This window comes from Micromonas pusilla, assembly GCF_000151265.4.
Source record: "Micromonas pusilla CCMP1545 genomic scaffold MICPUCscaffold_3, whole genome shotgun sequence".
NCBI classification, from domain to species: domain Eukaryota; kingdom Viridiplantae; phylum Chlorophyta; class Mamiellophyceae; order Mamiellales; family Mamiellaceae; genus Micromonas; species Micromonas pusilla.
The window spans coordinates 1,552,765-1,578,941 of NW_003315884.1; the positions used below are offsets into that span (position 1 = coordinate 1,552,765).

The 26,177-nt window shown below is 66.9% G+C and overlaps 12 protein-coding genes across 12 annotated transcripts; 5 read left to right on the forward strand and 7 right to left on the reverse strand.

The window, feature by feature from the left end:
- Positions 1-153: 153 nt before the first annotated feature.
- Positions 154-2,295, forward strand: MICPUCDRAFT_38961 (uncharacterized protein; the record flags this gene model as incomplete). The annotated part of the gene is made up of 1 exon (XM_003056940.1): positions 154-2,295. One exon carries the CDS (start codon positions 154-156, stop codon positions 2,293-2,295), a length of 2,142 nt encoding a protein of 713 aa, XP_003056986.1.
- A 199-nt stretch (positions 2,296-2,494) lies between these two features.
- MICPUCDRAFT_56650 (uncharacterized protein) lies at positions 2,495-3,109 on the forward strand (the record flags this gene model as incomplete). The annotated part of the gene is made up of 1 exon (XM_003056941.1): positions 2,495-3,109. The coding sequence occupies one exon, from the start codon at positions 2,495-2,497 to the stop codon at positions 3,107-3,109; it is 615 nt and encodes a 204-aa protein (XP_003056987.1).
- A 158-nt stretch (positions 3,110-3,267) lies between these two features.
- Positions 3,268-5,317, reverse strand: MICPUCDRAFT_15544 (ATP-binding cassette superfamily; the record flags this gene model as incomplete). The annotated part of the gene is made up of 2 exons (XM_003057414.1): positions 3,268-3,678; positions 3,863-5,317. 2 exons carry the CDS (start codon positions 5,315-5,317, stop codon positions 3,268-3,270), a joined length of 1,866 nt encoding a protein of 621 aa, XP_003057460.1.
- A 1,081-nt stretch (positions 5,318-6,398) lies between these two features.
- On the reverse strand, positions 6,399-10,026 carry MICPUCDRAFT_46834 (uncharacterized protein; the record flags this gene model as incomplete). The annotated part of the gene is made up of 2 exons (XM_003057415.1): positions 6,399-9,775; positions 9,934-10,026. The coding sequence occupies 2 exons, from the start codon at positions 10,024-10,026 to the stop codon at positions 6,557-6,559; spliced, it is 3,312 nt and encodes a 1,103-aa protein (XP_003057461.1). The 3' UTR covers positions 6,399-6,556.
- Positions 10,027-10,195: 169 nt separating this feature from the next.
- Positions 10,196-11,615, forward strand: MICPUCDRAFT_49525 (uncharacterized protein). The gene is made up of 2 exons (XM_003056942.1): positions 10,196-10,287; positions 10,544-11,615. Exons 1-2 carry the CDS (start codon positions 10,207-10,209, stop codon positions 11,525-11,527), a joined length of 1,065 nt encoding a protein of 354 aa, XP_003056988.1. The 5' UTR covers positions 10,196-10,206; the 3' UTR covers positions 11,528-11,615.
- Positions 11,570-12,512, reverse strand: MICPUCDRAFT_49526 (uncharacterized protein). Its single transcript, XM_003057416.1, has one exon. The coding sequence runs from the start codon at positions 12,508-12,510 to the stop codon at positions 11,686-11,688; it is 825 nt and encodes a 274-aa protein (XP_003057462.1). The 5' UTR covers positions 12,511-12,512; the 3' UTR covers positions 11,570-11,685.
- A 545-nt stretch (positions 12,513-13,057) lies between these two features.
- On the reverse strand, positions 13,058-14,024 carry MICPUCDRAFT_32560 (uncharacterized protein; the record flags this gene model as incomplete). Its single annotated transcript, XM_003057417.1, has 2 exons — positions 13,435-14,024; positions 13,058-13,305 (listed from the first exon to the last, which is right to left on the reverse strand). The coding sequence occupies exons 1-2, from the start codon at positions 13,769-13,771 to the stop codon at positions 13,058-13,060; spliced, it is 585 nt and encodes a 194-aa protein (XP_003057463.1). The 5' UTR covers positions 13,772-14,024.
- Positions 14,025-15,783: 1,759 nt separating this feature from the next.
- Positions 15,784-16,965, forward strand: MICPUCDRAFT_15406 (uncharacterized protein; the record flags this gene model as incomplete). The annotated part of the gene is made up of 1 exon (XM_003056943.1): positions 15,784-16,965. One exon carries the CDS (start codon positions 15,784-15,786, stop codon positions 16,963-16,965), a length of 1,182 nt encoding a protein of 393 aa, XP_003056989.1.
- A 49-nt stretch (positions 16,966-17,014) lies between these two features.
- Positions 17,015-19,198, reverse strand: MICPUCDRAFT_32565 (uncharacterized protein). The gene has a single exon (XM_003057418.1). The coding sequence runs from the start codon at positions 19,172-19,174 to the stop codon at positions 17,099-17,101; it is 2,076 nt and encodes a 691-aa protein (XP_003057464.1). The 5' UTR covers positions 19,175-19,198; the 3' UTR covers positions 17,015-17,098.
- Positions 19,199-19,551: 353 nt separating this feature from the next.
- MICPUCDRAFT_56659 (uncharacterized protein) lies at positions 19,552-20,073 on the forward strand (the record flags this gene model as incomplete). The annotated part of the gene is made up of 1 exon (XM_003056944.1): positions 19,552-20,073. The coding sequence occupies one exon, from the start codon at positions 19,552-19,554 to the stop codon at positions 20,071-20,073; it is 522 nt and encodes a 173-aa protein (XP_003056990.1).
- Positions 20,074-20,172: 99 nt separating this feature from the next.
- On the reverse strand, positions 20,173-23,334 carry MICPUCDRAFT_56660 (uncharacterized protein; the record flags this gene model as incomplete). Its single annotated transcript, XM_003057419.1, has 1 exon — positions 20,173-23,334. One exon carries the CDS (start codon positions 23,332-23,334, stop codon positions 20,173-20,175), a length of 3,162 nt encoding a protein of 1,053 aa, XP_003057465.1.
- A 1,506-nt stretch (positions 23,335-24,840) lies between these two features.
- On the reverse strand, positions 24,841-25,602 carry MICPUCDRAFT_32570 (uncharacterized protein; the record flags this gene model as incomplete). The annotated part of the gene is made up of 1 exon (XM_003057420.1): positions 24,841-25,602. A coding segment is annotated over exon 1 (741 nt), but the record flags the coding sequence as incomplete, so codon positions are not given.
- Between the last annotated feature and the right edge of the window lie 575 nt (positions 25,603-26,177).

A 26,177-nucleotide genomic window follows, 5' to 3' on the forward strand; every position in this document is an offset into this window, starting at 1 on the left:
CGCGGGGTCGGCGGTCGGCACTCCCGAGGCGCGTTTTCGGCGTTTTCCCTCACAGCAGCTCTCCTCCTCTCCCCGAGCCTCTCCCGCCGCGGCGCGCACTCCGCACGACGCCACCGCGCGCCGCGCACGCATCGCTCGCTCGCCGAGATCGGCATGCCGCGCCTCATCAGCGCTCGCGCGCTCGTCCTGGCGCTCGCGCTGTGCGCGCTGTGCAGCGCTCCCGGTCTCGCGCGCGCCGACGCCGGTCCCTCCGTCGACTTTTCGCACGTGCGCGACTTTATTCGCGCGAAGGGCGCGTCCTCCACCGCGTCCGGGGCGGACGGCAGCGTCGGCCTCATGGACGCGCTGTTCGCTTCCGACGCGCTGGTCGCCGCGCGCGCTGGCGGCCGCGCGCGGGGCGGCGCGGCCGCGAGCGCGGCGAACGCCGCCGGCCGCCGGCGCCTCCTCGGCGGAGCGAACCCCGAGACGGGCGCGGCGGGCGACGAACCCGAGGCGACGAACGCGGACGCGGACGCGGACGCGGACGCGACGGACGCGACGGACACGACGGAGACGTCGCGCAACTTCCTCGCGAACGCGCTGCTGCTCAACCGCCTCCGCGCGTCCCTCGCGCGCGATGACGACGCCGCCGCCGCGACCGACGGCGGCGGCGACGCGGCGCAGACGGGCGTCGCCGCCGCCGCGCTCGCGGCGGCGCTTCGAAGCTACGCCCCCGCGGCGACGGTGTTCGGCGGCGTCCTTCGCGACATCGCGGCGCGTCGCGAGACTGCGCTGACGCCGCCGCCGCCGGCGGCGGCGGATTCGACCGTGACCGCGAGCGACGCGGTTGATTCGACCGTGACCGCGACCGGCACCGCGTTCGACGCCGCGCGCCGAGCCGCCGCCGCGCGCGCGATGGAGTTTCTTCTCAACGCGACGGGGGACGGCGCGCTCGCCACCGTCGCCGCCATGTCCGCGCCAGGGTCCTCCGACGGCAACGGCACGTCCACGGCGACCGCTGCCGAGCTCGCGGCCGCGCTCGACGCGTGGACCGCCGCGCTCGACCTCGGCTCCGTCGACGTCGCGGCCGCGATCGACGCCGCGATCGACGCGGGGGTGGAAGGGATGCGGACGTCCGTCGCCGCCGACGCGGACGCCGCCGCCGCGTACGAAGCCCTGTTCGCGTCGTCGCTCGAGGCCGCGGGAGCGTTCATTCAGGGGCAGTTCAACGCGTCGTTATCATCGAACGCGGAAGGCGGCGGCGGCGGCGGCGGCGGCGATGGCACGAACTCGAGCGCGCTGACGGGGCAGTCGTTTAACGACCTCCTCGGCGCCGCGATCGAGATGGCGCAGCGAAACGCGTTGGAATTCGTCAACCTCGGCGTGACGCCCGACGGCGACGGCGTCGACGATTTATCCCCGGAAAACGCGGTCGCGCTCCTCGATCGCGTCACGGAAGTCCTCGCGCTCGCGCGCGGGGAGTTTACGAGCGCGCTGGAGGGATCGAACGCGACGGATCCCGCGGGTATCGCCGGGATCCCGTTCGACGGCGCCGCCGCCGGCGCCGACGGCTACCTCTCCTACGCGGAACTCATGCGCATGATCGGCGACGTCACCGGGCTCCCGGTCACCGAGGACGGCAGCGGCGGCGTCGCGCTCACGGCGACGGACGACACGTCCTGGCTCGAGCAAAACTTCGCGGTGTTCGGGGACGACCCGCTCGGACTGTTCAACTTTTCGTCGCTCGACGACGGCGGCGTCGCCGCGTTGTCCGGCCCGCCGTCGCCGACGGAGACGGAAGACGAATCGTCCACCGAAGACACCGCGCCCTCGAAGAGCGAGAAGAAGGACCTTTTGGATAGCGGCAACCTCACGATGGAGGCGATCCTCCTGCGCGCGACGATCGTCCTCGCCGCGTGTGTCGTCCTGTGCGGCTGCTGCGTGCTCTGCAAACGCGCCGCGAGTTGCCGCCGCGACGTCGACGGGAACTCGCGCTCGCGTCGAATGACGTCCACGAACGACATGCGCGCCGCGGCGGCCGCGGACGCCGCCGCGAACGGCACGGAGACCGGAGATGCGAACGCGAATCGCGTCACGCGGACGGAGACGTCGACGAAGATCGACCTCTCGGACGCGACCGGCGGCGGCGGCGGCGGCGGCGAGACGCTCGAGTCGTTTCCGCTCGGGAGAGGCCGCGGCGTCACGGCGGACGACACCGGGGAGATTCGCCTCGCGCTCGGGAAGATCGAGACGAAGGTGGACGCACTCGGGAAGAAGGCGAGAGACGCGGCGAACGGCGTGGACAACCGCGCGTGAGACGATGGCGGGGCGTGGGGACGGCCAGAGGCGGCCGCGCACTGTACATAACCTTAACCGCACTCGTCTCGTTCTGTTCTCGTCAACCGGCTGGGCCTTTCACGCTCGCTCGACGCCTTCTTCGTTTTCGACGTTTCGCGAAGCCGTCCGACGTCCATTCCGCCGCCGCACGAGACCCTTCGTCCATCCACGCGGAGACATGGTCGACCCCGCCGCGGCCGCCAAGGGCAAGAAAGACGACGACAACGCGAGCGCGATCGCGGAGAAGCTCCTCCAAGGCTGGACGATGCTCGCGGAGTACTGCCCCGTGGAGGGCTGCCAGACGCCGCTCATGCGCTCGCGCGAGGGAAAGCGCTTCTGCGTCGCGCACGACATGTTCGTCATGTCCCCGGAGGAAGCGGCCGCGATGAAGAGAGACGGCAAGGGCGTCGCCGGGATCGAGGCGTCGTCGCCGACGCACGCCGCGCCCGCGCCTCGACCGGCGGAGCGGATCGACTTCTACCGACAGCTCAAGGACGGATCGTCGCCGTCGACGATCCCGGAGCCGGTCGTCGCGATGGACGCCGCGCCGACGCCGCCGACGACGACGACGACGGCGCTGCCGTCCACGGCGACGGACGCGTGCGACGCGCGCGTGAACGTCGACGCCGTCGCGCGCGCGACGATGGACACGGTCGCGCGGAAGATGTCCGACGCGCGCGCGCTCCTCGCGGTGAGCGCGTCGCTGAGCGAGTCGCACGAGCTCTTGGCGTTTATCGAGATGTGCGCGTCGACGATCAAGACGCTGCGGGAGACCCCGCCGTCGCGCGGGTGAGGAGCGCGCGCGCCGCCGCCGCGTCGTCGATCGATCGATTGGATTGGATTGGATTGGATTGGATTGTCAATACAGACCATAGAGGTAGAACTACAGCACACCGTCGTCGTCTCGCGAGTCGTCAGTCAGTCGCCGCTCGCCGCTCGCCGCTCTCGGGATCACTCCGCGATGACTTCGCTCTTCTTCCGCTCTTGCAACGACAACAAACCGGCGTAGACGCCGCCCTCTCTCGCGACGAGCTCCTCGTGCGTCCCGCCCTCGACCACCTCCCCGTCCGCGATGACGTTGATCCGATCCGCGTGCCTGACCGTGCTGAGACGATGCGCGACGACCACCGCCGTCCGCCCGCCGAGCGCGAGCAACCGATCCAACGCGCTCTGCACCGCCGCCTCGGACTCCAAATCCAACGCGCTCGTGGCCTCGTCCAGGAGCAACAACCGCGGGTGCCGAAGAAACACGCGCGCGATCGCGAGCCGCTGCCGCTGCCCGCCGCTGAGCCGTATCCCGCGCTCGCCCAACCGCGTCTCGTACCCGTCCGGCATGGCGGCGATGAAGTCGTGCGCGTTGGCCTGAGGGTCGTTCCATACGAGCGAATGTCGGGGTGGAGTTGAAAGGCGTCAGGTGGAGTTGAAAGGCAACGAGGGCGGGTATTGAAAGCGAGGGATGGGCGGAGAGATGCGCCGGCAAAAGTCCTTAAGAAACGGCGTTCACCACGCAAACGGGGTCGTATGGGGACTTGTGTACAGAACGCACCTTTCTCGCCGCGGCTTCGATCGCCTCCTCCGTCGCGTCCTCCTCCGCGACGCCGTACCCGATGTTCCCCGCGATCGTGCGGTTGAACATCTGCGTGTCTTGCATGACGAGGCCGACGTGGCGGTGCACGCTCGCGAGGTTGAGCGACCGGATGTCGCGTCCGTCGAGCGTGATGGCGCCGCCTTTCACGTCGTAGTACCGCAGAAGCAACGAGACGACGGTGGTCTTGCCGCCGCCGCTCTTCCCGACGAGCGCCGCGGTGGACCCGCCCGGGATGACGACGTTCATGCCGCGCAACACGATGTTGTTCGGGCGCATTTGGTACCAGAACGTGACGTTCTCGAGCGCGACGGCCGGGCCGCGCGCCCGGCTCGGCGCGAACGTCGCGCCCGACCGCGGCGCGATGTCGGGGAGGTTGTCCTGCAGCGAAAACACCCGAGACGCGCTCCCGGCGGCTCGCACCAAGCTCGTCACGCAGTTCGACAGCGCGGTGTACGAGCTCGTGACGGCGTTGAAGTACAGCTGGAACGTGATCAGCGCGCCGATCGTGAGTCGAGGGTCCGGGCGCTCCATCGTCATCCCGCCGCCGAGCCAGAGGATCAAGACGGACGTCCCGAGCTCGAGGAGGTTCGTCAGCGCCACCGTCCCGGCGCCGCCGAACGCGTCCTTGACGCCCGCGACGAGCGCCGCCCGCGCGTGCTCTTCGTACCTCGCGAACTCCACGTCCTCCGAGCTCGTCGCGCGCACGGTCCGGACGTTCCCGAGCGCCTCGTTCGCGACGTTGGACGCGAGGCCGAGCATCGCGCTGATCTCACGGTTCAGCGTTTGCGACCACCGCGCGTACCGCTTGATGAGATACGTGATCGGCATCACGACCGCGAAAGATACCATCGCGAGTCGCCAGCACACGTAGAAGCACATCGTGAGGCCGCCGGTGATGACGACGATGTTCTGCGCGGCCAAGGACATCACGGTGTTACACGGCGACGTGAGGTTCGTGCAGTCGTACGAAAGCCGCGAGAGCAGATCGCCGGTGTTCACCGAGTCGAAGTACGCGATGTCTTGGCTCAGGATGTTCTTCAGCAGACCGGTGCGCACTTTAAACGCGAGCCGCCGCCCGACGAGGGAGAAGCACGCGCCCTTGCACGCGCTGAACAGCGCGACGCCCATGGACGACGCGAGCAAGAGCGCGGCTCGGCGGTGGAATTTTTCTTTATCCGACGCGATGGCGGCGTCGATGGCGGCGCCTTGAAAGTGCGGCACGAACAGCGCGGCGACGGACGTCACGAGCGTCAGCCCTATCGCGCACGCGAGCAGCTGCCACTCCAGCTTCGCGAGCCCCAACACGCGCCACAGGTACTCCGCGGGCGTCCTCTCCTGGTCCGCCTTGGTGCCCTTGTCGCCGCGTATGCCGCCCTCCGCGGTGTTCCGGTCCTTCCGACAGAAGCACCGCATGCAACAGTCGAAATCGCACGTCTTGCACCGGAACCCTCCGAACCGCAGTCCTTTGCTCCCGGCGACGAGCCGTAACCCGCACATATCGCACACGTGCCCGACGACGCGGTCGTGGAACTGTAGCTCGTGCGCGTGGAAGTCTTTCCGAAGCACGCCGGTTCGCACCGTGCACGCCGCGACGTAGGCTCTGAGGTACACGGACTGCGCGTTCACGCACGCGATGCTCAGCGACATGAGGAGGACCGTCTGCAGCGTCTTGCGCGGGGCGTAGTAAAACGTCACGGTCTTCACGGCGACGTACGCTTGCATCGCGATGCACAGCAAGAAGGTCAGCTCTACGACGACGTTTCTTCGAAACACCGCGCGCTGGTTGTGCCTCTGGTCCTCCTCGCTCGGCGCGAAGTCGTTCGGGTCGAACGTCGAGGCGTCGTTCGGGGCGTCCCCGACGCTGAGGGTCGTCGGCGTCGTCGTCGCGTCGGCGTCGTCGTCCGCGTCGTCGGCGTCGGCGCCGAGCAAGGGGGCGTCCACGGCGTCGGCGTCGTCGTCGGCGTCGGCGTCGTCGTCGTCATCCCCCGGGGCGAGATCCCGTCCCCTTCGTCGCCGCCGTCGCGGTCGCTTCGCCGGCGGCGGCGGGCCTTTGTTCCGCTGCTTCCCGAGCGTCACCGCGAGCGTGCCCGCGGAGGCGTACAAGACGACGCGGAAGAACACGAGCGCGAGGAGGTCGCCGACGCCGTCCTTGAACGTCGCCGCGGACGTCCATCGCGAGATCTCGCGCGGGAGCTCGCCCAAGCGTTTCTCGCGCCCAAAGTACAGACGCGCGTTCGCGCTGACGTCCACGAGCACGAGCGCGATCAACACGGCGAGGTTCTTCCGCTGGTGCCGTCGGATGCTGTCCTCGTCCGTCTTCGTGAGGAAGAACGACGCGCGAGCCATCCTTCGCGCGCGTCGCGCTCTGCACGTCGCGAAAGGACAATCTGAGGTTTCACTAGTGTTTGATCAAGTGGACAGCTGTGTGAGTCAGGTTGTGCTTGTGCTACAAGTAGAAGCAGGTAGAAGCGCTCGCGGAAGGTGTCAAGAAGTTAACTGAAGTATAAACTTATATTTCCTCTCGAGAGTATTACCTCCGATGTTCGATATGTACAGTGCAGAGGAACGTCCGTCGCCGCCGGGCGCTATCCCGACGTGCGCGTCGTCCGTCCTCTCGCCTCTCCTCCTCGGCCGCGACCGCCGCGTCGGCGTTTAAATTAAAAACCGCTGATCGATGAGGCTCTTCCGCGAGATGTTGATCTCGCCCCACGTCGATCGAATCACGTCCACGCCCATGCCGACGACCCACGTGCAGAACGCCGCGATCGCGAACGACGTGACCTCCATGTCGATTGCGGTGAACACGAGCACGTCGAAGATCAACAGCTGCCACTCGATGCCGTAAAACAACACCCGCGTGAACGCCATCTTAAAGTCGTGGTAAAAGATCGGCGACGCGCCTTGCATCATGCTCACCGACTCCGGGGGCATGTCCGTGAACTTGTCCATGAACGGCCTCTCGAGCACGAACGACCCCGCGTTTGCCTCCGTGAAGTTGATGAGCTGTTTGAAAATGTCGGAAATCTCCTCCGCGGCGGCGATCGTGGCGTCCGACGCGATCGCGCTCGGGCGGTTCACCATACCGCCGCCGACCGCGTTCCCATACCCGGCGTTCCCGTACCCGCCGCCGTACCCGTTCACGTTGTTGTTGTTGTTCCCCCACGAGTTGGAGTTCATCCTCGACATCGCGCGCGTGAACATGCCGCCGCCGACGCTCGACACGGCGACGGACTCTTTGATCCTCGACAGAAGTTTGCTCTCGTACGCCATTCGCAACTCCTTCGTGATGAACATCTCGAAGCACTGGTTCTCCGCGAGCTTCTCCGTCGTCGCCGCGGGTACTAACCCTCTCGCGCCAACCTGCATCTCTTCTTCTTTCCTAAACTGGTGACACAGCTCCGCCATGGACGTGTCCGCGAACGCCATCTGCGACCGGCCGTGGATGTAATACCCCGAGCACTCGTCGTCCAAGATGACGATCGAGACGTTCGACGTCGCGAGGAGGTCGATGAACTGCTGCATCGGGCTCTGCACGTAGTTGTGATAGAACACGATCTTGTAAACCATCTGTCCGATCGCGATGAGGATCATGAGACCCGCACCGAGGGCGTACCGCAGCATCACGGATTGGACCTGGTAGTACAGGTATTCGTCCGTGTTCAACGTCGGCTCGATCACCGCGAGGCCTTTGTAGTTCAACCCCTCGAGGAACAAGATCATGAAAAGCAACGTCAGCGGGCGGCTCGTGAGTCGCTTCGATTGGATCTTGTTCCACTCGTTGGCGATGAAGAACTGCCTCCACGCCGACACCGGCGTGGACGTGTTTTTGCCCCCCGCCGTGGTCGTCGTCCGCGGCTTTTCCCAATCGAGAAAGAACACGTCGTAGTTGCACTGCCAGTACAGCGTGTGCGCCATGGACACGGACGCGAGAGAGACGGCGACGACGAGGAGCTCCTTGAACAGCTTCACGTTGGTGTCCGAATCGACGGGGATCATCGTGTATGGGTCTTCTTGGCACTTGAAAAAGATGAACCAGTACCCGCCCGCCATGAGCAGGACGACGACGAACCCGGCGCTGACGTGTCCAGCCGCGGTGCAAATCCCGGACACGAGCGCCATCGTGTCTTGGTCGCGGACTTGCCTCCTTCTCGACGTGCGAACGACGCGCGTCATCCAGTGCACGCCAAAGATGACCATGATGGAGATCATCAAATCTTCCCACGTGCTCCAAAACGTGATCCCGGCGTCGCTGTACGTCGTCCGGAAGGAGATGGACTCTTCGGTCGTGTACGCGTAGCTCGGCACGCGCTGGGCGTACGTGACCGTCAACACGGGGGCGTACATCTTCGTGACGTCCTCGGACTGGAGCGTGATTGAAAACTCCAGCGTCGCGGCGTACGTGATACCGACGGCGGTGGAGCCCCAGGTTTCCACGCCGGCTGTCTCGTCGAGCATGAAGAACCGTCGGACGTACAGGTCGTCCGTGCTCGCGGCGTTCGAGTTCACCGCGATGTTCGTCACCTTGATCGGCACGGGGTACAGATCCTCCGGCCACGTCGACGCCGTCGCCGCGCTCCCGGCGAGGTCTTGCACGTACAAGTCGTAAAACAAAGTCTCCTTCGCCTGGTCAGCGGACGTCCCGAACACGCGCGCGGCGGTCAGCACTTCCGCGAGGCTCATCGTGCAGTCGTTGTAGTAGTTCGTCCCGATGCGCGTCCACTCCTCGATGTCGTCTTCTCTCCCGCCGCAGAGCTGAAGCCAGCTCCCGACTTCGCGGAACCCGAGCCACTGCCCGCTCAGCGTCGTGATCGAGAGCACGAAGACGAGGTTGGCGATCGACGCCGTGTCGCTCGGCGCCTTGAAGCTCGCCGTGGACGCGAAGTCCGTACGCGTGAGGTAGTCGTTCGTCGTGTCGTAGAAGAGCCACGGCATCGTCTCGGACCACCCCACGGACGGGCTCAGCGTGCTGTGGTACACGTTCGCCTTGCGCAAGGTGACGAGCGCCGAATACATCGAACACGCCGTGGAGGTCGTGTCGTACATCGTCAAGACGCACATGTTCGTCAGCGAGTCGCACGCGGTTCGGTTCGCGTAGTAGTAGCAGTCGCCCGCCATCGCGGTGAGGTTCGAGGTGAGGTACGCGCTCGTCGCCGTGACCGAGCTCGAGGACGCGCCGAGATCGGTGTAGGAAATCTGGTACGAGGACGACGAGAGCGTCACCGAGAGCGCGGTGGCGACCGCGCCCGAGTAAGCCGTCGACAATTGACCGCTCAAGCAGTTGGCCGAGCCGTGCGTCGAGCACGTGCACAGGTTTTGGTCCGTTGAACCCGCCCCCGCGGTCTTTTGCACCATCGTGGTGGCGTCTGTCGAGGACCACGGGCACTGGAAGGCCCTACCCTTCGCCGACGGGTCCTCCGTCGCGGTCACGCAATTCTTCGTCGGCTTGCCCAACCCGTCCTTAAGGCGCTGGCCAAGGGCGTCGAACTCGACGATCATGGTGCCAGCACCGGCGCAGACGCACTCGCCGTTCGTGGCGGTCCCCGTGGTGCCGGTGTACGCCACGGTACTACCCGAGATCACCGCGTTAGCGGCAGTATTGTCGCACGTCAGGCACGTGGTTCCGTCCCAGGACACCGCGTTCGGGGCGCAGCTGAGAGTGGTCCGATACGGTGTCGTCCCGGAGCCGAAAATCTGGATGGCGCCCGAGGTGCGCGTGGCCTCGCACTCGAGGCCGTCGGGGCGGACGCTGTAGCCGGTCGGGCACGCCTTGCATTCCGCCCCGACTGGGTCGAACATGTTCGTCGTCGTGCCGCATTTCGTCGCCACGTTGTCGGGGGTGCCCCAGTACGAGTTCGCCCAGTTGCCCTCGACCTACGATTAGATTAGGACGGGTGGGGCGGCGATGAGCGTCGCGGAGAGAGAGCGCGCGGGTCGCGCGCGCGGTCGTCGCGGGCGAAAAAGAAGAGAAAAAAAAAGGAATGGCAACAACGACGACAACGACGCGCGCGGACGTCGGGGTCTGGACGCACCGCGAAGGCGGTCACGGTCGTCGCCGCGTTCGCGACGGAGACGGTGCACAGCAGCGCCACCGCGGCGAGCGCGAGGGCGTGAACGCGCGCCATCGTTCTCGTCGAGACGCGCGCGCGCGATAGTGTCGTTGCGTTTCAAACAACCCGGGCGTTTGTTCGTCCGCTCCAACGACTCCCAAAGTCCGACCGACCGCGACGACCGACCGGTTTAGTGGGGTTTTAGGAAGATGGCGGCTGCTCTCGACCTCCTCTTCCGACCGCGCGCGACACGTCATGAACTTCGCGCAGAGCATGGGCGCGAAGCCCGGGGGCGACGCGGACACGCCGCTGCGCTCCGTCCAGATCGACGGCCAGGTGCGCGACCGCTCGATCGCGCGCGAAAGGCACCGCGAGACCCGTTCAGACCCGCCCTCAGAAAAGATCCTCCGCCGCGCCCTCTCGCGCGCGAGCGACGCGAAGCGATCGCGCCGCCGCCGCCTCCCTCCGCGCGCGTCGTTCCCGCGCTCCTCTCCCACATCGTCGTCGTCGTCGTCGCGCGCGTCGCTGACGCCTGAACCCCCCCCGCCCCCGCCCCCGTCCCCCGCCGCTCCTCCGACGCGTCCGATCGCAGGTCGTCATGAAGATCGTCAAGCACTGCACGGAGCAATCCCCCGCGCTCGTGACCGGGCAGCTCCTCGGCCTGGACATCGGCGCGACGCTCGAGGTGACGGACTGCTTCCCGTTCCCGAACGCGCCGACGCGCGCGACCGCGGAGGCTGACCTCGCGGACGCGGACGCCCTGGACGAGGGCGCGAACTACCAGCTCGAGATGATGCGTTGCTTGCGAGAGATAAACGTGGACAACAACACGGTGGGGTGGTACCAGTCCACGTACCTCGGGTCGTTCTACACCGAGGAGCTCATCGAGACGTTTTTGGCGTACCAGGAGAACATCAACCGGTGCGTGTGCGTCGTGTACGACCCGACGAGGGCGGCGAGCACGGGGACGTTCGGGTTGAAGGCGCTGAGGCTCTCGGAGAAGTTTTTGAAGATTCACAAAGCGGGCGAGTTCACGTTTGAGAAGCTCGCGGACAAGTCGATATCCTGGGCGGAGATCGTGTGCGAGGTGCCGTTGAAGATTAGCAACAGCGCGCTGGTGAGCGCGGTGATGGGGGAGCTCACGAAGGAGGTCGCGAGCGAGGACGTCGCGGGCGTGACGCAGTCCGACCTCGACCGGCTGTCGATGTCCACGAATCCGTTCCTGGAGAAATCCCTGGAGTTTCTCTCCGAGTGCATGGACGATCTCAGCGCGGAGCAGCAGAAGTTTTCGTACTACATGCGCCAACACGCGCGCCAGCAGCTGATAGCGAGCCAGTGGATGACGAAGCGGAAGCAGGAGAACGCCGCGCGTCAAGCGGCGGGGCAGGAGCTTCTTCCGGAGGAGGACGACCCGAACAACCCGGCGGCGAAATCCGCCAGCGAGCCGTCGCGGCTGGAGGCGTTTCTCATCGCGAACCAGGTGAACCAGTACTGCGAGCAGATCAGCGACTTCTCCGAGCAGAGTCTGCAGAAGTTGTTGCTCGTGTCGGGGGCGAGGAAAGAGGAGACGGCGTGATGATTGGGATTGGGTCCACGCGATGCGAATCGACGTCGCGTTGTAATACACGCGCTGCGCGGCACGCGCAAAAAAATAAAAAAAGCTATGAAGAGTCCCGCCGCCGCCGCGTTTACGTTTTAACGATCCTCCTACTCCTCTTCCCGATCCCCGCGCCGTCATTCGTCCTTCTTCGTCTCGAGTGCATCCTTCCTCACCCCGGTCTCCGACCCGGTCGCCAAGAACTTGATCGCGGTGCTCGCGATCAACCAGAACCAGTACACGTTCAACAGGATCGGCACCGGCAAGAGCAGCCGCGCGGCCCATGTCTCGTTCGCGCCGAGCTCGCTCCAGTCCCCCGCGAAATACGCGGTGACTAACCGCGGGATGACCGCGATCCGAATCGTGAAGAACAGAGGGATCCACAGGATGCCGTTCCAGAAGTACACCCTCCCGCCTTCCTTCCCGCACTTCATGAGGAACCACCGCAGGGACATGTTAAAGTTCGTCACCTCGGAGACGAGGAAGTAGTTCACGAAGTACACGCAACGCCCCGAGGTGACGGCGTACGGCCACGCCGCGAGCGAGAGCGTGTGGTGTATCAAGAACAGGACGTACGGCGACGCGCCGCCGTACGCGCGCATCTGATCCCGCGCGTCCAAGAGCATCACGAGCAGGTCCCACGTCATGTACCCGAGCGATATCCCGCATCCTCTGAGCGTGTCCGCGGTCGCCGCGTGAAGGAACGACCCGGACGGGCCCGCGTACGCGAGCACCGCGGGCGCGGCGAAGTACGTCACCGCGAACGTGGGGAGGAACGTCACCGCGTTCGTGTGCCACGTCTTGCGCTCGTTCGGTTTCAAGCGCGCCATGTCCGCGCGGAACAGCCGCGGGGAGATCACCGCGGACGCGATAAAGACGCACGCGCACAGGAACAGACCAAAGACGAGGTGCGCGAGGAGGATCTGGAGCGGGACGCCGTTGGACGTTCGCAGGCCCGCCATCTTCATCGCGCGCGCGATGGCGTCGTCCACGATGGGGCCGAGCGGGCCGACCTCCGCGGCGAGCTTCGCCGCCTTCGCGGCTTTGCCGCCGAACATGACGACGACGTCCGAAGCGGACGCGCGGACGCGCGCGATGGATGTGATGAGACGATCGGAACCGGACGCGGTCCAACGGTTCGCGCTGCAGCGGGAAGTTTTTCATCCAGTCTCACAGATAGAGCAGTCTGGCTGGTCGGGTAAGACGTCGTATGACAACCGTTGGGTTCGTTCTCTAACTCTCTCGCGCGTCGCGCGCACTCGATCGCGTCCTCCGTTTCCTCTCCTCCACACCGTCCACTCTCCTCCTCGCGCTCGTCGTCCTCACGCCGCGGGCGCCTTGACGCACTCGCACGCCTTGCAGTCCTTCGCGCACGTCCTCGCCGACTGAGGGTCGTCGCGCGCGAGGCGACGTCGGGGTGGAGTTGAAAGGCGTCAGATGGAGTTGAAAGGCGTCGCGGTCGGGGATTGAAAGCGAGGGATGAGCGGAGAGACACGCCGGGAAAAGTCCTCAAGGAACGGCGCGCACCGCGCGAACGCGGTCGTGTGGGGACCGGCGCGAGAGGGAACGCGCCTTGTTCGCGAAGTCGACGGGGGTCTTCGTCCACGCGTTCCAGGTCTTCGTCGCGGCCGCGATGGACGGCTCCGTGGAGTTATCGAAGTGCGCTTTCGCGGCGGGGCAGCAGAAGATGTAGAGCTTGTCGTTGAAGATCTTGAAGATCGTCGGGTCCGCGTGCCAGAGCTCGCCGTGGGAGACGCCTGCGAGGGCGGGTCGGGGTGTTTGGTTTCGGGCAGGGGAAAAAAATAAGATTAAAAAATCGCGCAGAGTTGGGCGTCCCTCGTCGCGTTCGCTGAGGCGCGAAAGACTACAGTATCCCGAGAACGCACCCGTCGCGCAGAAGCCGCCGTACGCGGGCGCGTAGTCGTGCAGGTGCCCAGCCTTGAACTTCGCCGCGTTCTCCGCGCTGGAGAAGACGTACCGCACGCGTCCCCAACGAACGTTCTCGGTGAAGACCTCGTGCGCGGAGTCCCCCTTCACGGGCGCGCCGGTCTCGTAGCTCACGACGTCGTAGCCCCGCAGCGCGGTGCCGCCGTCGTCGGGGACGTCGACGCGCGCCATCACCTCTTCGGCGTCCGGCGCGGCGACGCCTTGCACCGCCTGCCCGCGCACGGGCTGGATGTGACCGTGGCCGTTGTGTTGCTTCGGGTTCGCGTCCTGAGACATGGGTGGGTGCACGCGTGGAGCGAGCGAGGCGGCGCGCGCGCGTCGGTGTGCGACGACGAGATCGTCGTCGTCGTTGCTTTTTCCCGCCCGCGTCGTGGCTTTTCTATCCCCGCCCGCGTTCTCGGAGCGATCGACGCGTCGCTCTCGTTCGCGTCGATGAAACCAAAAAAGTGGCCGCGCAATCTATTTCTTCACGCATCACGTCACGACGCACCGCCGCCGCTCGGCCCGGTCTTCTCGCGTCTTCTCCCCCTCGCCGCCGTCGTCCGCGTCTTCGCCTCCGTCCTCCTCCTCATCCTCATCCGCCGCCGCCGCTCTTTCCGGGTCGTACGTCAGCGCACTCGTGTCCACGCCGTACTTCTCGCGCATGCGAACGCTCCACGGGTCGCGGCGTTCGCTCCGCCCCGACCCGCCGCCGCCGCCGCCGCCGTCCGACGCGCTCGACCTCGGCGTCCTCGTCGCGGACCCACCCGCCGCCCTCGGCGACTCGTCCAGCAGGGGGCGTCGCAGCCCGCGTCCCGGGTGCCTATCGCCGCGCCTTCGCCGCCGCGGCGCGTCGTCCTCGTCCGACGAGAACGAGTCCTCCTCCGCGTGATCGTCGTCGTCGTCGTCGTCGTCGTCGTCGTCGGAGAACGCTCGCCGCCGCCGCCGCCGCCGCCGCCGCCGCGGCGCGCGCGCCTTCGCGCGACTCAACCCCAGCGCGAGCGAAACGGACAGTACCTGTATCGCGAACACCGCGACGGAGAAGCACTCCACGACCTGCAGCCGGTCGTGAACGAGGTTCCACGCGCGCTCTTCGTTCCCGGTGATGTCCTTCGGCGGCGTTCGATACAAAGCGACGTCGGGGTGGAGTTCAAAGGCGTCAGTTGGCGTTGAAAGGCGTCGAGGTCGGGGATTGAAACCGTGGGGTGGGCGGAGAGAAACGCCGGCAAAAGTCCTTAAGAAACGGCGTTCACCACGCCAACGCGGTCGTATGGGAACCAGTGTGTAGAACGCGCCTTCGGCAGCGTTCGAAAGTCTCCTCTCGCGAGGAACGCCGCCGCGACGACGACGGCTTGCGCGAGCAGAAGCGCGACGACCATGCACGCGTAGGGTTTCAGACAGCACGCGCACGACCGCGTGCCCGCGCCGCATAACCCGAGCGCGGCGGTGAGGACGATGTACACGCCGACGCCGCCGAAGGCGTAGAGGAACCTGCGGGACGGCGGGGGAGCGGTCGGCGCGGCGCGCTGTGAGAAAAAAGAAGAGCTGCCGCGAGCTGTCGTTGCGAAAATCGTCGCGGCGACGTCGTCGCGGCGCGCGGGGCTCCGCGGCGCGCGATCGCGGCGGACGCGAGCGAGAGCGCGCGAGCGCGCGCGCACCACGGCTCGTCCGCGGTGACCTCGCTCCCGGGCGGCGACGGCGGCGCCGCGGCCGACGGCGGCGGCCCCGCGCCAGATCCTCCCCCTCCTCCGTCGCTGCCGCGCTCCTTCTGAAACGTGAGAAGAAGATGGAGCGCGAAGAGCGCCGCGAACACGCCGAGGACGAGCAGCAGCGCGTTCGTGAACTTCAGCGCGCCGCGCAGGCATCCGCGGAGGGTCATCGCGCGCGCGCGGCGGCGTGCGCGCGTCGACGACGGCGCGACGCGCGGCGCGGCGGACACTGAGCACCGCGTGAGATTCGAGTGTTAACTTCCGTTTCGAAGCGACGCGTCGAAAAAACGAAAGGGCACGATCCCGAAGCGGCGCGATCGCCACACGCGATCGCGCGCGCCGCGAGCGGATCTCGAAGCCACGTCGCGTGATTCACGCGTCACGACGACGCCCGAGGCGCCTCCGATCTTCTCGCCCCTCCCCCGAGACGACTCCGATCGCCAAACACCGCCGCCGCGAGAGATGAGCGGTCTTCGCCGACTCCTCGCGAACGGCGGGCGTCTGCTCAACTGCGCCGCCCCGCGCGCGCGCGGCGGCGACGCGTCCAACGGCTTTTTCGCCCGCGGCCTCGCCGGGAGCGCGAAGATTTCCGCCGCGCCGATGGTGTACGTCGCCGGCGAGGAGATGACGCGATACACGATGCAGCTCATCTTAGACAAGTGGGTCTCTCCGCACGTGGACACCTCGCGTTGGGAGTTTTTCGACCTTCGCGCGAAGAACAGGGACGACACCGAGGACCAGGTCCTGCGCGACGTCATCACCGCGGGCGCGAGGCTCAAGGCGATCTTCAAAGAGCCCACGATCACGCCGACCGCGGACCAGGTCAAGCGCCTCGGTCTCAAGAAAGCCTGGGGTTCCCCGAACGGCGCGATGCGTCGCGGCTGGAACGGCATCACGATCTCGCGAGACACGATTCACATCGACGGCGTCGAGCTCGGGTACAAGAAGCCGGTGTTCTTCGAGCGTCACGCCGTCGGCGGGGAGTACTCCGCCGGGTACAAGATCGTCGGTAAAGGGCAGCTGAAGACGACGTTCGTCCCCGAGGGCGGCGGCGACGCGATCGTCGTCGACGACCGCGCCGTCGTCGACGACTTGAACGCCGTCGTGACGTACCATAATCCGTTGGATAACGTGAACCACCTCGCGCGGATCTTCTTCGGCAGGTGCCTCGACGCCGGCATCGTGCCGTACGTCGTCACGAAGAAGACGGTGTTCAAGTGGCAGGAGCCGTTCTGGGAGACGATGAAGCGCGTGTTCGACGACGAGTTCAAGGAGAAGTTTCGCGCGAAAAAAATCATCGGCGACAACGCGGAGCTCGTGCACCTTCTCTCCGACGCGGCGACGATGAAGCTCGTGGTCTGGACCGACGGCGGGTTCGGCATGGCCGCGCACAACTACGACGGCGACGTCCTGACCGACGAGCTCGCGCAGGTGCACATGTCCCCCGGGTTCATAACCTCGAACCTCGTCGGCGTCGACGCGGACGGGACGCTGATCAAAGAGTTTGAGGCGTCGCACGGCACCGTCACGGACATGGACGAAGCGCGCTTGCGAGGCGAGGAGACGAGCTTGAACCCGCTCGGGATGGTCGAAGGGCTCATCGGCGCGATGAACCACGCCGCGGACGTCCACGGCGGCGCGGACGCCGTGCACCCGTACACCGCGAAGCTCAGGGCGGTGATTCACAAGCTGTTCCGCGAGGGCCGAGGGACGCGCGATTTGTGCGGCGCGGGGGGGCTCACCACGGAGCAGTTCATCGACGCCGTCGCCGCGGAGCTGTGACGCGCGCGGCGAGACGCGGCGGGACGCTCGAAGAGTCGATCGCTCGTTTGAGATATCTTTTGATTTGTTGAGACATAATTTACTTTGAAGACGACGCGACGACGCGACGACGCGACTCGATTTCGGTCTCCGTCTAAAAGAACGCGAAGACGCGAGCGGCGACCGCCGCGAGTCCCGCGACGCCGCCGCCGCCGTACGCTCTCCTCGCGGCGACCGACCTCGCCCCCGACCCCGCGCGCGGCCTCCCCCCGACGCGGACGCGCCCCACGCCGCGGGATCCGCCGGCGACGCGCAGCGTCGACGCGGTCGGGGCCGCCGGTCCCGGCTTCCCCTTCGTCGCGCGCGTCCCGCCGCCGGCCCGCTTCTCTCCGCCGCCGCCGCCGCCGCCGTCGCCTTTCCTGCGCCATCCCCCCCCGCCGTTGCCGTTCTTCTTCCGCGTCGGCGTCAGCGCGTCGACCATTCGATCCACGTGCGACGCGGGCAGCCCACACTCTCGGCACGCGCGCACGAGCGCGGATCGCCCCGGCCCGCCCGCGCGGAGGCTCACGCCGTCCTCCGCCATCGCGCGCGCGCTCGCGGTGATCCCGGCGACGTCGCCGAGGGAGCCGTACCCCCAGACTAAGTGCCCGTACGTGCGGTCGTTCGGTTTCACGCCGTCGGCGGGCATCTGAGCGATGACGCGTTTCGCCTCGCGCATTTCGCCGCGCGAGGCGTACGCGCTGACGACGGTGCTGTACAGCACCACGTTCGGTTTCAGCTTCTTTCGAGCCGCCGCCGCCGTCTTCGCGTTCGCGTTCGCGGGCGGCGCCTTCTTTTTGCCCCCCGCGCCGCCGCCGCGGCCGCCGCCGCCTCTTCTCTTCTCCGCCGGCGCGTCGAACTCGCGCATCCTTCTCAAAACATCCTCCGCGCTCTCCGGGTCGCCCGCGCGCGCGTGCGCTTTCACGAGCGCCCCAAACGTCCGAAGATCAGGCGTTACCCCCTTCGCGATCATCTTCGAGAGCACCTTCTCCGCGAGCTCCGCGTCGCCGACGGCGGCCCAGTGGTCGAGGAGACTCGTGTAGCTCACGACGTCGGGCTCGATCCCGAGGCTCTCCATGTCCCACGTCCCGCCGCCTTCGAGCTCCCGAAACACGTCCTGCGCGGCGCCGACGTTCCCGATCGCGAGGTAGCCTCGCAACAGCATGTTGAAGACGTCGATCGACGGCGCCACGTTGTCCCACTGCATCTGATTGAGCAGCCGCCGCGCGTCGCCCATGCGTCCGTCGCGCGCGTAGTGATCGATGATCATCCCGTACGACGCCGCGACGGGCTTGCATATCGCTCCCTTCTTATCCGCGACGCGCTCCATGTCGAACTGTTCGTACCGCCACCGCTCGATGACGCGCTCGGCGTCCTCCGGTCTCCCGCCGTCGCAGCAACCTCGCACGAAGGCGTGGTACACCTTCTCGCCGAGCGCGAGCTCTCCCGCGTCGCTCTCGATGCGCGAGATGACCGCCTCGACGCGGCTCGTCGCGCCCGCCTTGGCGTACGCGTGGACGATCTCCGGGTACGTCGCGTCGTTCGGTCGCACGCCCTCGCCGAGCATGCGCTCGACGACGCGTTCCGCCGATCGCGGGTCGTCCGCGGCGCACCACGCGTGCGCGACGGCGTTGAACGCGCGAGCGTCCGGGGACTCGCCCGCGTCGCGCATGCGGTCGAGGACGACCTCCGCGTCGCGCGGGGTGCCGAGCTCGCCGACGCAGGTGATGAGCGCGGTGTACGTCTTGAACGTCGGGCGATGGCCGTCCGCGCGGAGGCCGTCGATGGCGGCCCACGGCGCCTCGGGATCGATCGCGCGCGACGACGACGACGACGACGACGACGACGACGACGACGACGACGACGACGACGACGACGCGCCACCGCGGCGCGCGGACGCCGCGCGACCGCGCTTGGAGTCGTCGCGCATCTTCGCGAGGCTCTGCGTGACGACGTGCACGGGCCAGCACGAGGACCCGCGCGCGCACTTCTTGCACGAGAACGCGGCGGCGTCGGGGGAGACCGTCGCGACGGACGACGACGCGGACGCGGTGGCGACGGCGTCGGCCGCGGAGGAGAGATCGGAAGAAGATCTCGCCCGGTCGTCGACGCCGCGGCCGAGCTCCGCGTCGCCGCGCGAGTCTTTCTCCTTGACTTTGATCACGGGCCCGCGCGTCGACGGGCGGGCCATGCCCCAGTCCCCGGACGCGGACGCCATCCCCTCCGCGCGTCGCCTTGTGCCCCCGCCTGGCGCCCTCGAAATATCGGCGATCTTATCGGCGCCTGGCTGGGAGATCGCGACGCGCGATACGCGACGACCGGCCCGAAACACGCGAGGGGGACTCGCTCCCACGACGCGCGTCAGCGCCGCCCGCGCGGGGCGGAGACGCGCGGGAGGTCTCTCGGGGATGGCGTCGGAGGACATCGAGTTCGTGGAGAGGACGTTACGGTGCGTTCGCGTTCGCGTCGCGCCGCGGCGTCGCGCGAGCGCCCGACGCGCGCGACCGCGACCTCCCTCGTCGATCGAAGGTGCCCGCTTTCGTCCGCCCTGAGCTTCATCGGCGAGAAATGAAATCATCACCGAACGCCCCTCCCCTCCCCTCCCTCCTCCTCCGCGCCGCCCCCGCCAGATCCTGGCTCGACGCGCACGAGCGCGCGTGCGCGAGCGCGGGGACGGACCCGGACGCCGCGCCGTTCGTCCCCACGACGGCGCAGGCCGAGGTCGCGAAGCATCTCGCCCACCGCCTCGACCTCGCGCGCGTCGTCTCGAGAGATCTCGACGCGCAGATCGCGTCCACGGCGGACGCGCTCGCGAGGATCGAGCGCGTTACCGCGGCCGCGGAGAGCGTCAGGGAGACGGACGAACGCCGCGCGCGGTTCGCGCGCGAGGGCGGCGCGGACCGAAGAGCCGCGCTGCCGATGGGCGCGGACGCGGACGCGGCGCCGTCGCCGCACGCGGCGGACGGGAGGACGCTGGCGCGAGAGCTGCTCGCCGCGTCGGAGGATCCGCAGAAGACGGAGGCGTACGCCGCCGCGCTGAGGCTTCGGAAGCGGCTCGTGACGGACGAGCTCTTGGCTCTTGGGGGGTAGGGGTAGGGGTAGAGGTAGCGAGCGAGCGACGCGCGGCGGCGCGGCGGCGGCGGAATAACTTACGCGACTTAGGCTAGCTAGTCATCGTCGTCTCGTCGTTCACGGAGCCGGGGCGTCGCCGTTCCCTCCTCCCGCGTCGGGGGCAACCTTCAGAGGGTCGTCGTACATCCCGTTCCCCTCGGAGAAGCCCGAAAGCCCCGCGTGCCCTTCGTCCGTGGTCAACCCCGCCGTGATCAAGCCCGTCACTAAATCTTTGAACCCGGGCGTCGCCGCGGAGAGACCGCACCCGTCTCTCATGAGCTCCGCGTTGTCCGCGCCGGACGCGAACCCCATCCCTTCGAATATCTTATCCAGCTCGCCGTTCATGACGACCAAGCCCTTCGTCTTCCCGAGGCTTATCATGCAGTACTGCCCGAACACGTCTTTGCTCGGGTCGCAACCCGCGAGCCGCGTCTCTCCTTCGAGGGTCCGTTTGATGTTATTGGAGATGATCAACGCGTGGAGCTCGGCGGCGATGCCGATGCGCTCCGGAAGCCTCTCCCCCGTCACCACGTGCTCTCCCGTGCGACTGAACATCTCGTCGCACAAGATATCGCCGCCGGCGTACACGTTATCGCATCCGACGAGACGACAGTGCTTGTCGACGTTCACGAACCCCCGGTCGTTCACCGCGTTCGAGATGGAGGCGTGCGTGTTGGGATCCTTCAAGAAATCCGTGTTCGGTTTCGCCCCGGTGCATCTGTACACCTTCCCGGCGACGATGACGTTGCCTTTGTTCGTCGTGTACAGGCGCGACATGTCGTCGAAGTCGACGACGCGCTCGTTGAGACGGACGTCCACGCCCAAGGACGTGAGGTACGCGAGAACCTTATCGTGCGCGTTCTTCACCCGCGGCAACAGGTAGGGACCGGCTTGAATGAGAATGACCTTCTTCCCTTCCTTCCCCGCCATGATGGTCTCCGCGACGTTCCCGGCGATCTCCACGCCGACGAGACCGCCCCCGATCACGAGCACGACGTCGCACTGCGCCATCACGGCACGTTCCGCGCTGAGCTGCCGGTATCTGTACTCCGCGCTCGGGTTTACGACTTTGATGTCGCTGCTGTACGACGACCCCGTGGCGATCACGAGCGAGTCGAACGGGAGCACGAACCGCTCGGGGCCAACCTCCACGTGCGTCGTGGACACGGACGCGACCAGCCCGGTGACGTGCTTGCCGTGTTTCAGAACCTTGCCGTACGGGACGGTGGATTTCTTGAAACGTCCGTCGGCGTCGGCGGCGTCGGCGCCCGGGTCGCAGAGTAACATCGGCTGCGCGGTAACGTCTTCGAAGTAGTGCTTCGGGTCCACGAGCGTGACGTGGAATCGTTTCTCGGGGTCGTTGTCGAGGTTGTACGACACCAGCGAGCCCGCGAAGCCGCCGCCGAGGACGACGACTTTGTGTTGTTTCCCGTTCGTCGCCTTCACGACCTTGTTCACGCGCTCCGATTTCGAGCGCAGAATCGCGAGCGCGGGAGCCAGCGCGGCGACGACGTCGTTAAACGGCACGACGAAGGCCTCTAGCATCGCCTGATCCAACCCTGGCTTTGGATCTTCCGCCTCAGCCTCCGCCGCGACTTTCGCGACGGTGTCGTAAGTTTCCTTTCGAACGTCTGATTTTATCGGAAGCTCGAACCTCGACGACGGCGACATGAAGCGCTCGATGACGTTCGAGGCTGACGCCTTCACGAGCCGCAGTCTCGGCATCGAGAGCGCGCCCGCGGACGTCGGAGCGATAGCCTCCGCCGCGGCGCGAAGCTGGTCGATCTCGACGACGAACGTGACGGCTTCCTCGGGAACGCCAGCTTTCAGCGCCGCGGCTCGTAGCCCTTGGAGCACGGCGGGGACGCGAATCGCGGTGACGACGTCGGTGCACTGCGCCTCCATCGCCGCCTCGGCGGATTTACGCATGATAAACTCCGCGACGTCGTCCGCGTTCACGTTCGTGTCTTCCTCGTCCTTCTCCGACGGCGCGGTTCCCTGCGAGTGTGTCTCGAACGCGGTGTCGCCCGCGTCCGACCCGGGCGCGTCCGCGGACGCGTTCGTCGACCGTCTTCCGCTCTTCGCTTTCTTCACCGGTCGCATCGACTCGGGAAGATCCGCATCGCGCACGAGGACCACGCGGTCGAGGTACTCCGCCCCGGCGAGATCCTTCTCTTGCTTTCTGAGCACGCGCGTTTTGCACTCGTCCAGGAAGAACGTGAACTCCCCGCGCGCGAGGAAGTGAAACTCCGGCGGAATCGCTTCGAGCTGATCCGCGGTCACCGCGGGCTTTTTCCCCTTCGCCCTCGCGGCGGGGGGGGCCGCGTCCGATCGCGTCGCTCCCTCGTCGATCTCGTCGCCCTCGAACTCGAACTCGTCGTCGTCCGTGCTTTCCTCGTCGCCTAAAGACAGCGCGTGGCCGCACACGAGCGCGCGCAGCACCTTCAGCGAGTCCGTCGCGCGGCACATCATGAACCCGGCGTCGACGTTTTCATCCGGCCGCTTCGTCGCGTAGTCGTACACCTGGATGGTGAACAGCCGCTGCGCCGCCTTCGCGCGCTTCGCGAGCGACTTCATTGTGTCCTGTATCGACGCGAGGTTGAAGACGTCGCCGAAGGAGAGCACGGTGACGGATCCCCCGCCCGCGCCGAAGCAGTGTCGGCAGACGGCGGCGCACGTCTCCGCGTCCACGCCCGCGCCGGCGACTGCACACTCGTGACGCAGCGCCTCCGCGAGGTTTTCCACGGACACCTCCCTCTCCTCGCCAAAGTATTCGTCCCAGAACCGCCGCGCGTCCGCTTGCGAGAGCTTGTTGGACGTCCGCGACGCGTGCTTGTGAATCAGCGAAGCGTTCACGAGGGCGTCGACGTGCGCTCGAAGTTCGCTCTCCGTCCGCTCGAGCTCGTCCTCCGCCGCGAGCGCGTCCTTGCCTTTGCTCGCGAGCCTCAGGCAGACGCAGCACCCGCTCGAGTTGGCCTCGACGTCGCCGATCTTTTTGTTGATCTTCACGAGCAGCGCGTCGAGCTCCTCCATGGCTTTCTTGATGTTGTCCAGAATCACGCGCGTGCGCTTGTCTTCGACGTTGCAGCCGTCGATCATGCCGTCGATCTGGTCCACGAGACGCGAACATCGGTTGGCCGTCTGCGGCAGCGCTTTCGCCGCGTCGATTCTGCTTTTGATCCCGACGCACAGGGTGTGAAGCGCGAAGCTGATGTCCACGACGGCGAGGACCGCGCTCATCGTTCGCGGATCCTAAATCGCGACGAGAATATCTTGAGAATATCTTCAACCTTCGCGACTAACAACGCGTCCGCGTCCCTCGAGCGCGTCTGCGAGGCACGCGCGCCCACGAATTCGACGCGTCGCCGCTTACCGCGCGTTCGTTCCCCGCGCGCGCGCGAGGTCGACGTCCGACGCGAGGCGCCAGGGCGAGTGGAAGACGACGGCGTACCAGCCCAGCTCATGAAATCGAACTCTAGGGCGGGGCCGAAACCCGGGATCGAGATTTCGAGAGGCGCGACTCGAGTTTCGTTTGGTGCCGTGACAGAACGCGTCGCAACCGCGCGGAGCTATCTAAGCGGGTTTGAAGCTCTTCATCGCGATCGCGTCCACGCCGCTGACGCCATCCTCCTCAGCCCCGCCGCCCCCGCGATCCGCCCCCACCCCCGCGGCGAACATCTGCGTCCGCAGCTCGTCGCGAACGATGGGCAAGAGCTCCTCCGCCTCCTCCAACGCGAGCGCGAGTCGGTGGCTGTCCACTAAATGTTTCACAACCTCCACGGACCCGCCGCCCCCGGCGTCGTCCTCGCCGATCGCGTCCGGCACCATGCGCGCCTGCGCGAGGTCGTGCTCCCACGTCCCGCTGTGAATCCGCACGCTCGCGCCTCTCTCGCGCGTCGCCCTCGACACGGCTCGCGTCAACGACGCCTTGTGCCGTCGCATCCACGCCGCGGACCGCCCGGGGCGTATCGACGCGGACACGAGGTCCACCTGCGGGCAGAACGCGATCGCGGCGTCCGCGACGTCGGAGAAGAGCAGCGCCGCGCTCGCGCCCATGCTGTCCCCGAGGTGTATCACGCGCGCGTATTCCCCCGCGACGCTCGAGAGCGCGTCGCGCCACTCGCGCTCGGCGTCGCCTCTGAACCCGGCCGCGTCGACGCCGCCGCCGTACCACGACCGCGACGTGTCCGCGACATACAGAACGTCGAATCCGGCGTTCGCGTGCGCGACCGCGGCGGCGGCTTTCGCGCCCGCGCCGCCGACGTTGTTCTCCCCGCGCGTCGCGAGATCCGTCTTCAATTTTTTCAAGAGCCCGCCCCAGTTGGGCACTCCGGGCGCGGACCCGAACGCGACGACGAGCACGGGCGCGAGTCGATCCTCGCTCCACCGCACGCGCTTCCAGTACCCCCGCCGCTGCCCTTCTCCGGGTCCAGGATTAATCACCTCGGAGACGACCACGTGCGCGTGATCGCACGCGATGCCGCCGCCGTTCGCCCGAGACTGACGCGTCCGCATCCCCGCCGCGGCGATCGCGTCGACGTCAACGCCGAGTCTCGCCGGCCCGTTCTTCCGCCCTCCGCCGGGGGCCTCCATCGCCTCGATCAGCTCCTTGAGCGGTTCGCCGTCGAGCCCGCAGCCCTCCGCCCACACCTGCTTTAGGCTCACGTTCTTCGCGAGCGACAGCGGGAGCGCGGAGAGGCGAGGGTTCCCGTAGAGCGTCAACGTCGTCAACATCGCGGCGTTTCCAATCTTCTCCGGAAGCGCCTCTAGGTCGTTCTCCGCCGCGTTCAGCGTCCGCAGCCGTCGCATGTCGCACATCGACTCCGGCAGCCGCGTGAGCGCGTTCCCCTGGACGCTGATCTCCTCGCACCCGCGCAGGGCGCCGATCGACTCCGGAAGCGACGCGATGAAGTTGCCGTGGAGGTCGACGACGCGGAGCATCGTCGCGGAGCCGATGGACTCCGGAAGCGACGCGAGCAAGTTCCCCGGCGCGGACAGCTCCTCGAGGCGCGCGCACTCGCCCAGCGTATCCGGCAGCGACGTCAATCGGTTCCCACCGAGCATGAGGTGCCGCAACTCGGTGCAGTCGGCGAGGAGCGACGCGGGGAGCGAGGAGAGCAGATTCCCGTGCGCGTAGACGCTCTCGAGACACCGCATCTTCCCGACCGAATCTGGGAACGTCCGCAGGCGGTTCCCCGCGACGCCCAGGCGTTCGAGCTCGACGAGGCACCCGATGTCCTCGTGCAACTCCGTGAGCTTGTTGTTGCTCAGTTGCAAGTCCACGAGGTCGCGCAGCGTCCACACCTCCGGGGGCACGACCGAGAGGCCGAGACCCGCGAGGTCGAGCCTTCCGCCCTTGCCCTTCGCCGCGTTGATGCGTTCGATCACCTCCCTCGGGGTGATCGTCAGCCCTTGGAGGCACGCGTCGGACTCTTTCGTGGCCGCCTCGTGCGGCGCGAACTTCCTCTCGTCGTCATCCCACAGCATGATGGGGTCGGCGGACGACGCGTTTGACGCGGGGGCGAGGTTGCGACCATCGTGATGATGAACGCGGCGGCGGCGAGACGCCGACCGCATTCTCGCGGTGGACGCGCGCGACGCGACGCCGCGCGCGCGACGCGCGGACGCGGTCGACGCGAACGCGGTCGACGCGGACGTCGCGCTCGCGCGCGCGCGGGACGCCATCGCGGCGCGCGTCGTCGTCGTCGTCGTCGTCGTCGGGCCCAAACGCCAGGGATCGAACCAGGGACCTCCAGATCTTCCCGGCGGGTGCCGCGTCGGAGAGTGGGCGTCGCGTCGGCAACGAAAACCTTCCGCGCGTCGCCCACGCCACGGCGGATATCACTGTTTGCAGATCTGTTTTCGCCAAAAAGATGAAACTTTTCGCTGACCGAAAATTTTCATCGGGTGGCCATCAGATTTCTGGGTCAAAATCGAAACTTTTCCTGAACTTTTTTTATATGAGCATTTTGTCTATGTCCCGTCAGGTCGCCGTCAGGTCGCGGTCAGGTGAGCCATCTCTTTTTCTGGAAACCGATGAAAAAAGTTCAACTTTTTGGCGAAAACAGATTTGCAAACAGTGA

Excerpts from the sequence above, each read along its gene's own strand:
- MICPUCDRAFT_32565 (XM_003057418.1), bottom strand. The coding sequence starts at position 19,174 with ATGGCCCGCCCGTCGACGCGCGGGCCCGTGATCAAAGTCAAGGAGAAA.
- MICPUCDRAFT_49526 (XM_003057416.1), bottom strand. The coding sequence starts at position 12,510 with ATGGCGGGCCTGCGAACGTCCAACGGCGTCCCGCTCCAGATCCTCCTC.
- MICPUCDRAFT_49525 (XM_003056942.1), top strand. The coding sequence starts at position 10,207 with ATGAACTTCGCGCAGAGCATGGGCGCGAAGCCCGGGGGCGACGCGGAC. Across the intron at positions 10,288-10,543 it reads CCGTCCAGATCGACGGCCAG|GTCGTCATGAAGATCGTCAA; the intron begins GTGCGCGACCGC and ends GTCCGATCGCAG.